The sequence below is a fragment of the Octopus bimaculoides genome, chromosome 16 (genome assembly GCF_046866305.1).
Source record: "Octopus bimaculoides isolate indiv1 chromosome 16, ASM4686630v1, whole genome shotgun sequence".
NCBI lineage: Eukaryota > Metazoa > Mollusca > Cephalopoda > Octopoda > Octopodidae > Octopus > Octopus bimaculoides.
In genome coordinates this window covers 6,792,269-6,805,790 of record NC_142943.1, presented here as the reverse complement: position 1 = coordinate 6,805,790, position 13,522 = coordinate 6,792,269, and the positions used below count along the sequence as shown (strand labels likewise).

Genomic DNA, 13,522 nt, shown 5'->3' with positions numbered 1-13,522 from the left:
GTTAGAAATTTATAATTTAAAATAGACTTGAGGTGTAGCCACCATGGCCGTGTGGTTAAGAAGCTCGCTTTCCAACAATGTGGTTTTGGGTTCAATCTCACTGTGTGGACCTCGGCAAGTGTCTTCTACTCTAGCCTCAGGCTGACCAATGCTTTGTGAGTGAATTTGGAAGATGGAAACTGTATGGAAGCCCATCATATGTGTGTGTGTCCACCATTGTTTCACAACCATGTTGGTTTGTACAAGACCCCCATGACTTAGTAGTTTAGCAAAAGGGACTTATAGAATAAATACTATCCTTAAAAAAAATAAGTCCTGGGGTCAATTTGTTAGGCTAAAACCCTTCAATGTGGTGCCCCAGTATGGCCAGAATCCAATAACAGAAACAAGCAAAATAAACGATTTGTTGAGATAATCCTTCTCTACTTTAAGCAGAAAGCCTGAAATTTTGAGGGAAGGGGCTAATCAGTGGCATCAACCTCACCAGTGCTCGACCGTCCCAGAAAATATGAAAGACAAAGTCGACCTTGGCAGGATTTGAACTCAGAACGTAAAGCCAGAAGAACTGCTGCTAAGCATTTTGTCTGTCGTGTTAATGATTCTGTCAGCTGATTGCCTTAATTTCTTGAAATAACGAGGACAATTAAAATAACTGCATGCGTTAGTTATAGAAGTAACGACAAACATAGACTGTGTAAGTGTTAGCTGTTCAATTAATTAATTATAAACAGAATATGATAAGTAGAGTGTCAGCTGAATGTGATGGTAATGACCGCAACTTGCAGACGTTGAGGTCAAACGAGATAAAATGGCAGTTCCTAAAAAAAAGTTAGGGAATACCAGAAACACATGAAAATAATGAGGCTATTTGTTATCAAAGACTCTGTGTGTGTGTGTGTGTGTGAGATTTGATTTGTATGGGTGTTCGTGTGAGTAAGTGTTTGTGTGATTGCATGTGGGTGTAATTATGGGTCTGTATATGTGTAATTGTGTATGTGCATGGGATCATGGGTTTGTGTATGTGTGTCAATTGTGGGTATGAGTAAGCATGTGTGATTGTATGTGTGGGATTACTTGCATATATATGTGTGTGTGTGTGTGTGTGTGTGTGTGTGTGTGCGTTTGTGTATAATTGTGTGAGTGTATGTATGTGTTTAATTGCATGTAATATTATATGTGAGTGAATGTCTGTGTCATTGTGTGAGATTATGAAAGTCACTTTTAATAAACTAATAAAAGATATCAATATGCAAACTGAATATTTTTTGTTTGTACACACACACACACACACACACACACACACACACACACACACACCAATAAAAATAAACACACACACACACAAAGACATATATACACACATCAACACAAGCTCGAATACAGCTGCACACTCAGCCACGAAAACACATAAGTAGACACAAACACACTGATAAAAAAACACACACACACACACATTCACAAAATACGTGCACACATACACACTCACGGCCTTAATCTAAACACACAGCAAACAGAAACGACAGTGTAATGCGTTGTAAAAAATATAAACTGAAGGTTGACTGGAGAAATATAAACATTAGGTTGTAATTACGAATAGTAATTAAGACAACACGAGGCTTAGTGGTTCGGGTATTTGCCTTGTGATTGTAAGGTCGTGAGTTCAATTCCCAGCGACGCTTTCTGTCAATTTCACATTGCTCCAGTCTACTCAGTCGGCAAAAATGAGCTGTACCAGTAATTACAAAGGACCAGCCTTGTCATATTTGGTTTCATGCTGAATCTCCCTAAGAACTATGTTAAGGTTACGTGTGTCTGTGGAGCACTCAGCCACTTGGATGTTAATTTCATGAGCAGGCTGTTCCATCGATCAGATCAACTGGGACACTTGTCATTACTTACGGAGTGCTGGTTAGTTAATTAAAATAGTAACTACCTTAATTAATATTTCAGTAGAGAATACTGGATGATTGTGTGTGTGTGTGTGTGTGTGTGTGTGTGTGTTTGTGTGTGTGTGTTTGTGTGTGTGTGTGTAGTCACTTGTATATGCATGGATGCATATATGTGTGGTCACATGTAGGAAGGTGTGTGTGACTGCGTGGAGTTACATATGTGGGGATGTGTATGTGTGTGTGTGGATGCATATATATGATAGGGAGGTGTGTGTGTGTGTGTGCGTGTATAGTTATGTAAGTGAGTATGTTTGTGTGTATGTAAGGTCACAAGTGGATATGTGTGACTGTGTGACATCTGATGTGTACTTATATGTGTAGATGTATATGTATGTATGTATGTTGTCACATGTGCAGGAAGGTGTGTGTGATGTGTGAGCTTATGTGTGTTTATGAGTATGGCTACATGTATGTGTATGTATGTACATGTGTATGTATGTACATGTGTATAGATGGATATATATGTGCCTGTGTGTATGTACATATTCTATATCTAAGCATACAAAACAAAATGTGTATTATATAATATACACCCGTATCTGTGTGTATATCTTTATATGTTCATACATATACAGGCTTTGTATGTATACGTGTGTGCATGTGCATATATATATATATATGTATATATAGGCATGTGTGTGTGTGTGTGTGTGTGTGTGTGTGTGTGTGTGTGTGTGTGTGTGTTTGTACTGTACCCTAATCTATGACAGCAATCAGCCACAAAACCGAGTCTGTTTCTGTCTTCGCTGACGTCAATTGTGGATCAGTATCCACGTCAGAAGTGATAAGATCATGTTCATGGAGCTGACTGAATGATTGATAGGGTGAGAGAGAGAGAGAGAGGGAGAGATAGAGAGAGACACAGACAGGGTGGGAGAAAAAGAGAGAAAGATAGGACAATAGAGATAGAGACAGATATAAATATATAAAGAAAGGGATAGATAGATAGATAGAGAGAGAGAGAGAGAGAGACAGAGACAGAGACAGACAGAGAGAGACAGAGACACACAGAAAAAGAAAGGAATACAGAGAAAGATAGAGTAATAGAGATATAGACAGATATAAATAGATAGACAGATAGATAGATACAGAAATAGAGAAAGAGATGAAGACAGATAGATGGATAGATAGATAGATAAATAGAGATAGATAGATAGATCTTTAATTTTCTTTATTAGCCACACAGGGCTGAACACAGATGGGACAGTCAGACAGTCAGTCAGACAGACAGACAGACAGATAGATAGATATATAGACATAGATAGATAGATAGATAGATAGATAGATAGATGGATAGATAGATATGCAGAGACGGGGTATCTATGTTAATACAGTATCAATTTCATTTTAATTAACTCTTGAAATATTAATCAAAGATTAAAATAATTCAAGAATTTAGACAATTTTAATTACAATCAAAATTATAAAGAAATTGTTTCTCAAACATCTATCTTACCGGTTCCCTCAACACCCCATTACGAAATTTGAGCTAAGAATATACAGGGATGTAACTAAATACTACACAGCTTTTATTTAGATGAACATTCTACCATTCCTGCAGACCAACGCTGTACCATTCCTGGAGACCAACGCTGTACCATTCCAGGAGACCAACGCTGTACCATTCCTATAGAGTAGCACTCTGCACATGTGTAATTAGCTTATGATAGGGTGTGTGCTGTATAAACAATCACGTTAATAACATTGTAGTTTATATCTTAGATTGGTCATTTAAATATATACATGTCCCACCCATGCCAGTATGGAAGGCAGGCATTAAAGAATGATGATGATGATGATGATGATATATATGTATATATATAGGTAAGTGATAGGCTTGCCTCAATCCTTCAGGGGTAGTCTGAAGCATCCAAGCAACCAGGGGATGTTTAAATCTGGAGGCACTCCTGGGGATCACCTGTATGGGTACCGTCTTGGGAAGAGGGCATCCAGAGGCAGGTAATTTATTGCTTAAACCGTAGTTTATAATTATATTGCTCCATTCTCCACATAAATATATATATATAAACATACATACATACATACACACATATCTATCTATCTATCTATCTATCTATATATATATATATATATATATATATCATCATCATCGGTTGGACAGTTTGATAGGAGCTGGCTCAGCAGAAGACTGCACCATGCTTTGCTGTCTGCCTTGCATGTGCTTTTGGCTGGATGAATTCCTAACACTAACCATTCCGCAGGGTGCATTCTCTGTGTGTGTGTGTGTATGTGTGTGTGTATATATATATATATATATATATATATATATATATATATATGGTTAATTTGTGTACTGGTTAAAATCTAAGTTTCAAAGCCGAGTTCTGGTGAAACATGAACAAGATTCAGAAGAAGGTAGATGAAAGACTTACGGAACAAATTTCTGTGGCCACAAAATAGCTCAGTCGATTGAACCATTGTATGTAGATTTCCAAATGGGAAGTGGAGCTGGTGCCAGTACAGTTCTGTGAAATAAGCAAAATATAAAGCTTTGTAAAATAGTTGAGTTAACAAAAATAAAAATGTTGCAATAGAACATTGTCTGTGTGAACATACATGCATACGTATATTGTATGGATAGAGCAAAATTTTATGTTGAAGCTAGGACAAAATACAAGATTCTCCCAACATCTGCAGATCAATAAACTAAGATAATTATTGTGAAATGATGAATAAACTAGAATGACGATACTTACACCATTGATACTATCTTTAACACACGCACAAACAAATTCTTCAGCTCCAATGTGGGAAAAACGATCCTGAAAATTACAGAGATTTAAAAATTGGTAAAATGAATTCACACAAAAAATAAAAGGTTAATTTTTGTCTCTAATCCTTAACTTCCTGCTAAACCTTTTGATACCGACCCATTCAAAACTGCCTCTTGATCTACGAAGCAAACTTATTATTTTTAAAGAGAATTAAATTAAAACCTTCCATCAAAATTTTCTGTTAATTGGTGACAGGAATGACAACAGGCTGTAAAATACTACCTTACAATAAGTCTCCATCCGTCCCATGCTAGCATGGAAAAACAGATATAAATTGAATAAACAAATGAATGACAAACACTTTAAACCTTGTAGAGTTTGTTTTGTTTAATATAACTAGGATCCTGTATTATGTGTTTTGGTATCAAAAGGATTAATCTTACTAAAAGAAGAAAAATTATGTCATACCCATTGTTAACCCAGCAAACTGAGCTAAATAGAGTTATGTGCCCTTATGAGATAAGTATTTTAATACTTAATAAAACATGTTGGTGTGATGTTTCTGCAATATTCATATTGGTAAGTCCTGGATATGACTGCATCCAGTAGTGGTGTCGTGTCATGGAAGAAACTCCACTACAAACCCTCACTACCTCGTGACTGCCTTGAAAAAAGAAAAACAGACAACCTCGACAGTAAATAAAGGAGTGGAGTCCTTCAAGTGGTCAGGTGCCCTCTTTGACACTCTTCCAGCATCTCCAGGCTAGGTGGAGCTCTCCAACCCTGTACGCCAATTCAACTGAGAGACGACCACTTGAATGCAAAGCCTGCAACCTGCTGGGTTCCACAGCTGTCTTAGCTTGCTGAGCCACTGTGATCAGATCTCTAAAGTCCTAAGTGTGGTATCGGATTGCACAGACTGACTCTCACTTTAAAACTAACAAGTGCAGGCAGGAAGAGAAGTACTGCAGCATCAAGGATCGGTTTACATAGCCACTTGAGGGTGTTCTACTCTTTTGCATGATCTTCAGACACAAAGAAAAGTGCCGTTATTTACGTCAATGTTTATGTGTATGTTACAAAAAAAAAAAAAAAAAAAAAAAGAAATACTTACCAATTCAACGTTGGTCAGTTGTTGCGCCAATGTTAATGGGTCAGGGCAAACATCTATAATGTCGGTCTGGTCAAAAGAGAAAAATTGGTAGAATTTTTAAATGAAGATAATAACAACAGCAATAGTAATAATAAAGTTTATAAATGGGGGTAATAATAATGATGACAATAATAATAATAATAAAAATGATAATGATAATAATAATAATGATAATAATGATAATAATAATAATAATAATAATAATAATAATGATAATGATAATAACAATAATAACAGAGAAAATTGCACTACTGGGCACTGCACACATCCTACGCAAAACACTTTCAATACAGTAACCATAAGAGCATCACAACAAACCACAGCACATACCCAAGGCACACAGAACTGCGCTCGGTAGTGAAGTGAAAGCACGTTATAAAAATAAAACTACTGAACAATAATAATAATAATAATTATAATAATAATAAAGATTGGTGTAAGTATGCGGGTAGAACACCTACAAAAATCAGCATTGCTTGGAACTGCAAGAATTCTTCGCAGGGTCCTTGAAGCATGACCAGTGAACAAGTGTCACCTTATTCTGCTGGCTGTGGACAGCTGACGCTTTCCATCATACCCAACAAAATAAGCTGAGTTTTCATATAATAATGATAATGATAATGATAATAATAATAATAATGATAATGGTTTCAAATTTTGGCACAAGGCTAGCAGGTTAGGGGGAGATGGTAAGTCGATTACATTACCCCCACCCTCCCCCACCCAGTGTTCAACTGTTACTTATTTTATTGACTGCAAAAGGATGAAAGGCAAAGTCAACCTCGGCTTTTGTTTTTGATGGGAGGGGGAAGCCAGTAACATCGGCCGCAATATTTGGCTGGTACTTGTTTTATCAACTCCCAAAAGGGCAAAAGGCAAAGTTGACCTCAGCAGAATTTGAACTCAAAATGTAAAGATCCCGATCAAATACTACAAAGCACACACACACACACAAATATTAGGTTGAGGAAAACGTTCGTGTGTTGTGTTAAAATAATACTCTTTTTATATATTTTTGTGGGGTGTGTCCCCATTCAGTTCATGTCATGTTCAATGGTGACTCACTGTAATCGTCGAAAATGTGCTTTGTTTCAACAAGACAATGCAAGGCCACATACTGCTAGAAAGACCAGCAACAAGATTGAAGAATTGGACAGTGTAGAAGTTCTGCCTATAGTCCAGACGTTGCTCCATCTGACTATAGTCCCTTCTGATGAATGCAGCACTTTATGAAAGGTTACCGATTCAAGTCATTCGACGAAGCTGAAGAAGCCTGTCAAGAATTTTTTGATTCAAAACTGAAGGATTGGTACTTTGACCAAATCCAAAAATTTGCAGATCATTGGCAGAAGGTCGTGGGAAATGATGGTCTTTATTTTGAAGAATAGTTGTTGTTGTTTTTGAATAAATTCTTGCATTAAAAATCATTATATTAACACAGTGCACAAACTTTTCCCTCAACCTAGTATATATAAATATATATAATATATACACACACATGCACAAACCTAAATGCACATATGCATACATATGCATACATATATATTTATGGAAATATGTAAGTGTATGTGAGTGTGTGAAGGTGCATGGGTAAGTGAACAGGGTGTCTGGGTCTCAATCAAAACATCATGGGTTCAATTTCTGGACCAGGCAGACACTGTATCCTTGAACAAGATATTTCATGTTACTCCAGTCTACTCAGCTAAAAATGAGTAGCAGCTGAGTACAGGTACAACTCTCTCTCTCTCTCTCTCTGTCACATCCTGGAGATGTCACTGGTTCAAAGGAGAGAGGGTGTCTAAGTCAGCTGTGATTACACAGGCACCTATAACAATTAGTGAGAGCATGGTACATGCTACTCAGCCACACAGTTTACATGGTTGACAGCTGGCTCTTAGATGCACACCCCTCCACCACCGCACGTTGTATACATGCATACTGCCATATACACAAACAAACATACATTACATACATACATACATACACACATACATACAAAAATACATACATATACACACACATCTACACATACATATATATACACACATACATATATACACACATACATATATATACACACACACATACATATACACACATACATATATATACACACACACATACATATACACACAACAGATAGCAAAAAAGGAAACAAATAAAAGATGAAAAAGTAAGATACATAAAGCGAATGATTAAAACCATATGTTGAAAATGGGGAAATAGGTTTAAAATTAAACATTTGATGGTGTTGATGATAATGATGATGATGATGATGATGGTGACGATGATAAACAACAGTTTTATGAACTCATTAAAAAGAAAAATGAATAACAATAATGAAAAAAGCACATATTCCTGACTGAAAATCTAATGAATGAGAGAGAGAGAGAGAGAGAGAGAGAGAGAGAGAGAGAGAGAGAGAGAGAGAGAGAGAGAGAAAGAGAGAGAGAGAGAAAGAGAGAAAGAGAGAGAGAGAGAGAGAGGGGCAGGAAACGAGGGGGGAAGAATAGAAGGAGAGGTAGAGGAAAGAGAGAGTCGAGAGAAAGAGAGAAAGAGAGAGTAAAGAAGTGAGTGAGATAGTGGGAATGGGAGAAAGTGGTAGAAGGATTGGTATGTTGTAAAGATCTTAAAGAGAAACATAGAGGTTGTAAAATTAAGTGTGGTCATATATTGATTTCAAATTTTTGGCACAAGGCCGGCAATTTCACGGGAGGGAGTAAGTCGATTACATCAACCCCAGCATATAACTGGTACTTATTTTATCGACCCCGAAAGGATGAAAGGCGAAGTCAACCTCGGTGGAATTTGAATTCAGAACGTAACGGCAGATGAAATACGGCTCAGCATTTTGCCCAGCATGCTAACGATTCTGCCAGCTCGCTACCTTAATAGAGATATTCGATAGAGATAATGCCATCCTTAATCTGTGGGGTTGTATGCTGTAAATCATGTGGCTGACCCCTAACGGTTTCATAAATCTTATGTCAGTTTGGTGATTTTATATTCTGTATCGTCCTTTCATCAGATTAACGTTGGACAGATATACATTTGTTAGGATTATCTAATATCCTCTGGTTAGTCAGCCATTTAAACATACATGCATACGTACATACACACACACACATGTACATACATACATAAATGTATTTGTACGTATACAAATACATACACACACACACACACATATACGTATCATCATCATCATCGTCGTTTAACGTCCGCTTTCCATGCTAGCATGGGTTGGACGATCTGACTGAGGACTGGTGAAACCGGATGGCAACACCAGGCTCCAATCCAATTTGGCAGAGTTTCTACAGCTGGATGCCCTTCCTAACGCCAACCACTCAGAGAGTGTAGTGGGTGCTTTTACGTGTCACCCGCACGAAAACGGCCACGCTCGAAATGGTGTCTTTTATGTGCCAGATAGATAGATAGATATGCATATACATACACATACATAGATATATACATGCACAAGCACACACACACACATAAATATCTATAATCGTACATATATAGACACATGTAATTATACATACACATACATGTGCAAATACATACAAACATATACACATAGATATATACATACACATATAGATATCCATACATATACATACACATACATAGATATATACACTCACAAACACACACACACACACACACACATGAATATCTATAATCATCTATATATATAGATACATATAATCATACATACACATACATCTGCAAATACATATACACATAAATACATACATATATACATACTCACATACACAATCTATTGCATTGTAATCATGATAAAATCATTATTAAAGACCACTGGTGAAATTAATTACTTTGCTAATTACTAAGATTGAGTCAGGAAAGTAATTACAACAAATAGAGGAAAAGAAGAGGTGGGGGTGATGATGTGGAGGCAGAAGATGTCTTAACTCTTCGGTGGCTTTATTTATACTAAGATACTAATCGTATTCCGTTAAGGTTTAATATAACCATAATTCTAAAATCTAGGTTATATTGAACAGGTAAGGGTTACTCTTTTACTTCTTTCAGTCATGTGACAGCGGCCATGCTGGAGCACCGACTTTAGTCGAGCAAATCGACCCCAGGACTTATTCTTTGTAAGCCTAGTACTTATTCTATCGGTCTCTTTTGCCGAACTGCTAAGTTACAGGGATGTAAATACACCGACATCGGTTGTCAAGTGATGGTGGGGGTGGACAAACAAGGACACACACACACATATATATATGACAGGCTTCTTTCAGTTTCCATCTACCAAATCCACTCACATGGCTTTGGTCAGCCCGAGGCTATAGTAGAAGATGCTTGCCCAAGGTGTCATGCAGTGGGACTGAACGCAGAACCATGTGGTTGGTAAGCTAGCTTTTTACCACACAGCCACTCCTGCACCTATATATATATATATATATATATATATATGGCAAGTTTCTTTCAGTTTTCATTTACCAAATCCACTCGCATGGCTTTAGTTAGCCTGGGGCTATATTAATAAACATTTGCCCCAGATGCCACACAGTGGAACTGAACCCAAGACCACATAGTTGAGAAGGAAGTTTCTAAACCACACAACCACATAATTAACAAAATCTGAAATTAATTAAAAGTCTAAAGATTAAATCAGATCACTGATGCTAACGAGCTAATTACATTGACACCACAACTTAATGTCAAGTTCTATGACACACATCAGTGATAATCGGGTTTAACAGGTGTGTCTGTACCTGAGAACAGGTGGTGTTAAGGTCTTTAAATAGGAATAACTGTCATGTGAGAGTGGCATAACCGTTTGTTGACCTTTATGTGAAAGGTCACCACTAGATATTACATCGTTGGTACAGTATTGTATAGCCTTAGTAAAAACAATTCTTCTTATTATTAATATTATTGGTGGTGAGTTGGCAGAATTGTTAGGAAGCTGAGCAAAATGCTTAGCAGTATTTCATCCATCTTTATGTTCTGAGTTCAAATTTTGTTGAGGGTGACTTTGCCTTTTACCATCTTGGGGTCAATAAACTAAGTACCAGTGATACACTGGGGGTTGATGTAATTGACTAGTCCCCACCACCAAAATTTCAAGGCCTTGTGCCTTCATTAGAAAGGATTATTATTATTATTATAATTATTGTCAGCAAGCTGGACAAAATATTTAGATGTATTTTCCATGTTTAGGCATTCTGGGTTCAAATTCTGCTGAGGTCTACTTTGTCTAGGTCAATAAACTAGTCGAGCACTGAGTTGCATATAATCAACTAGCTCCCACTCCCCACAAAACTTCATGCATTGTGCCTATAGCAGAAAGAATTATTATTATTATTATTATTATTATGTAAGCTAGTTCACATGAGAAACATTTTACTTCGCTCTAGCTTTCTTTGTTGGTTACAATGTCTCAAGTAAATTATTTTAAGATTTGAAGCAAAATGTTGCTGACTTATTAATTTTTTCTTTAACATTTGATAGTAGTTATTGCAGTAGTCATCAGCAATCGTCTTGCTATTGTTGTTTGAAACACCCTTCCCTGTTGCCCATGTAACATATATATATATATATATATATATATATATTACATATATCTGTGTGAATGTGTGTATCATCATCATCGTTTAATGTCTGCCTTTCATGCTGTCATGGTGTGTATACGTAATGTGTGTGTGTGTGTGTGTAGCATAAGACACACACTGATATAGTCTAAATATAGTCTATCTTGTGACAACAAAGGTTTGGTTACACTTAAGTTCTCTTACTTAACAAACATATAAACCAACAAACACCACACCAATATCCTGTAATGTAAGAAAGAGGAGCAAAAAGGAAATTTAATTTATTATTATTATTGTTATTATTATTATTATTATTATTATATAATTGAAACAAATGTTTCTTTAATTTTTCTTCTTTTTGATATATTTTTTTATTTTATTCTTTATCTTTTGTTTACTTTACATTTATAGTCGCAAGTCATTTTTTTCTTTTATTTTTTTATCTTCTCTCTTTCTGTTTATCTGTCTCTCTAAGTCATCTCTTTTATTTTGTACATGTACATAGACACTGCCTTTCTCTCTCTCTCTTTCTCCCCGTCTGTCTCTCTCTGTAAGACTCTTTATTCCTCTATACAGCCACCCTCTCTATCTTTCTCATTCTTTCTATGTTCTACATTCTCCCCCTCTCTCTAGTCTGAATCAAACACACTTACTCTCCACCTATATCCCTTCCTTTTCTCTCTCTATATATTCATCTATCATTATACTCTCTCTGTCTCTCAAAACACACCCTTTCTCCCCTACCTCTACCAGGTCACTCCCCACATCCTTCCCCTGTATTTCTCATTTTCTTTTTTTTTAACTCAAAGATGTCTCAAGGCCAATTTCTCAACAATATCCACCCAGAACAGCTCCTTCAATTGCTTCAACAGATCTTTCTGTGTGAATGTACGCATGTCTGTGTTTTGTATGTGCGTTTGTCAGTGTGTATGAGGGGGTGCTGAAAAATTCCTGACTTTGGGTAAAAGAAAAATACAGGAGGATCAGTTAATTATGATTTTATTCAACATATTTCCCTCTCAGATTTACACACTTATTGCAGCAGTCCTTCAGTTTTTCTAAGTCTTGTAAAGGAAGTTTGGGCCTCCAACCAGGCCTTTTGTGATACCCTTAAAACCAGGAAATTTTCAATACCCCCTCGTATGTATATCTATGTCTATGTATGTGTGTGTTTATGAATGTGTATCTCTGTGTGTACATGTACATCTGTTTCTGTGTGTGTATGCATGTTTGTTAGTACATATATGTTTATGTGTGTTAGTGCCATATGTATTCATTCTCAAGGCATTAGTCAGCCCAAGGTTACAGTTTATGACTCTTGCACACAGTAACATGCAGTGGAATTGAACCCCAAATCCTATGGTTGAGAAGTGTAATTCTTAACAACACAGCTATTCTGTAATGCATAAAATTCTTTTGGAGCCCCTGCCGGCAACTCAGAACTTTCTAGTTCCAGGGCGTAGGGTGGCTGTTGTGGTTAAGAAGCTTGTTTCACAACCATGTGGTCTTGGATACAATCTCACTGCCTGGCACTTAGAGCAAGTGTCTTCTACTAAACAATTAAAAGGAGCACTCTGTCGGTTACGACGACGAGGGTCCCAGCTGATAAGATCAATAGAACAGCTTGCTCGTGAAATTAACGTGCAAGTGGCTGAGCACTCCACAGACACGTGTACCCCTAACGTAGTTCTCAGGGAGACTCAGTGTTACACAGTGTGTGACAAGGCTGGCCCATTTGAATTACTGGTACAGCTCATTTTTGCCAGCTGAGTGAACTGGAGCAACGTGAAATAAAGTGCCTTGCCCAAGGACACAATGTGTTTGGGGTTGATAAAATAAATACCAGTTAAACACTGGGGTCGATGTAATTGACTTATCCCTCCCCCAAAATTGCAGGCCTTGTGCCAAAATTTGAATTGAATATTATTGGCATTATTGAGAGCAGCATGAACATCACAAACTCACATCTATGTCACCTTTGAAATTAATAGAAATGTTTACCAGATAATGGACATCTTTGATTTATATAAAGGAGAAGAAAATTCAGTAATCACTAAAAGAGAAAGACAGAAAACAGAAGCTTCCGGAAGGAAACAGAAATGATGGTGGTGGAGGAGG

The 13,522-nt window shown here is 36.9% G+C and overlaps 1 protein-coding gene across 1 annotated transcript in view; it reads right to left on the bottom strand.

The window, feature by feature from the left end:
- The window catches only part of LOC106874793 (ras-GEF domain-containing family member 1B), a 97,011-nt gene that overhangs the window by 21,457 nt on the left and 62,032 nt on the right, over positions 1–13,522 (bottom strand). Inside the window, exons 9-11 of the mRNA XM_014922648.3 lie at positions 5,799–5,864; positions 4,667–4,732; positions 4,343–4,435 (exon numbers count right to left, since the gene is read on the bottom strand). Coding sequence (XP_014778134.1) covers positions 4,343–4,435; positions 4,667–4,732; positions 5,799–5,864 — 225 coding nt within the window. The remainder of the gene's footprint in view (positions 1–4,342; positions 4,436–4,666; positions 4,733–5,798; positions 5,865–13,522) is intronic.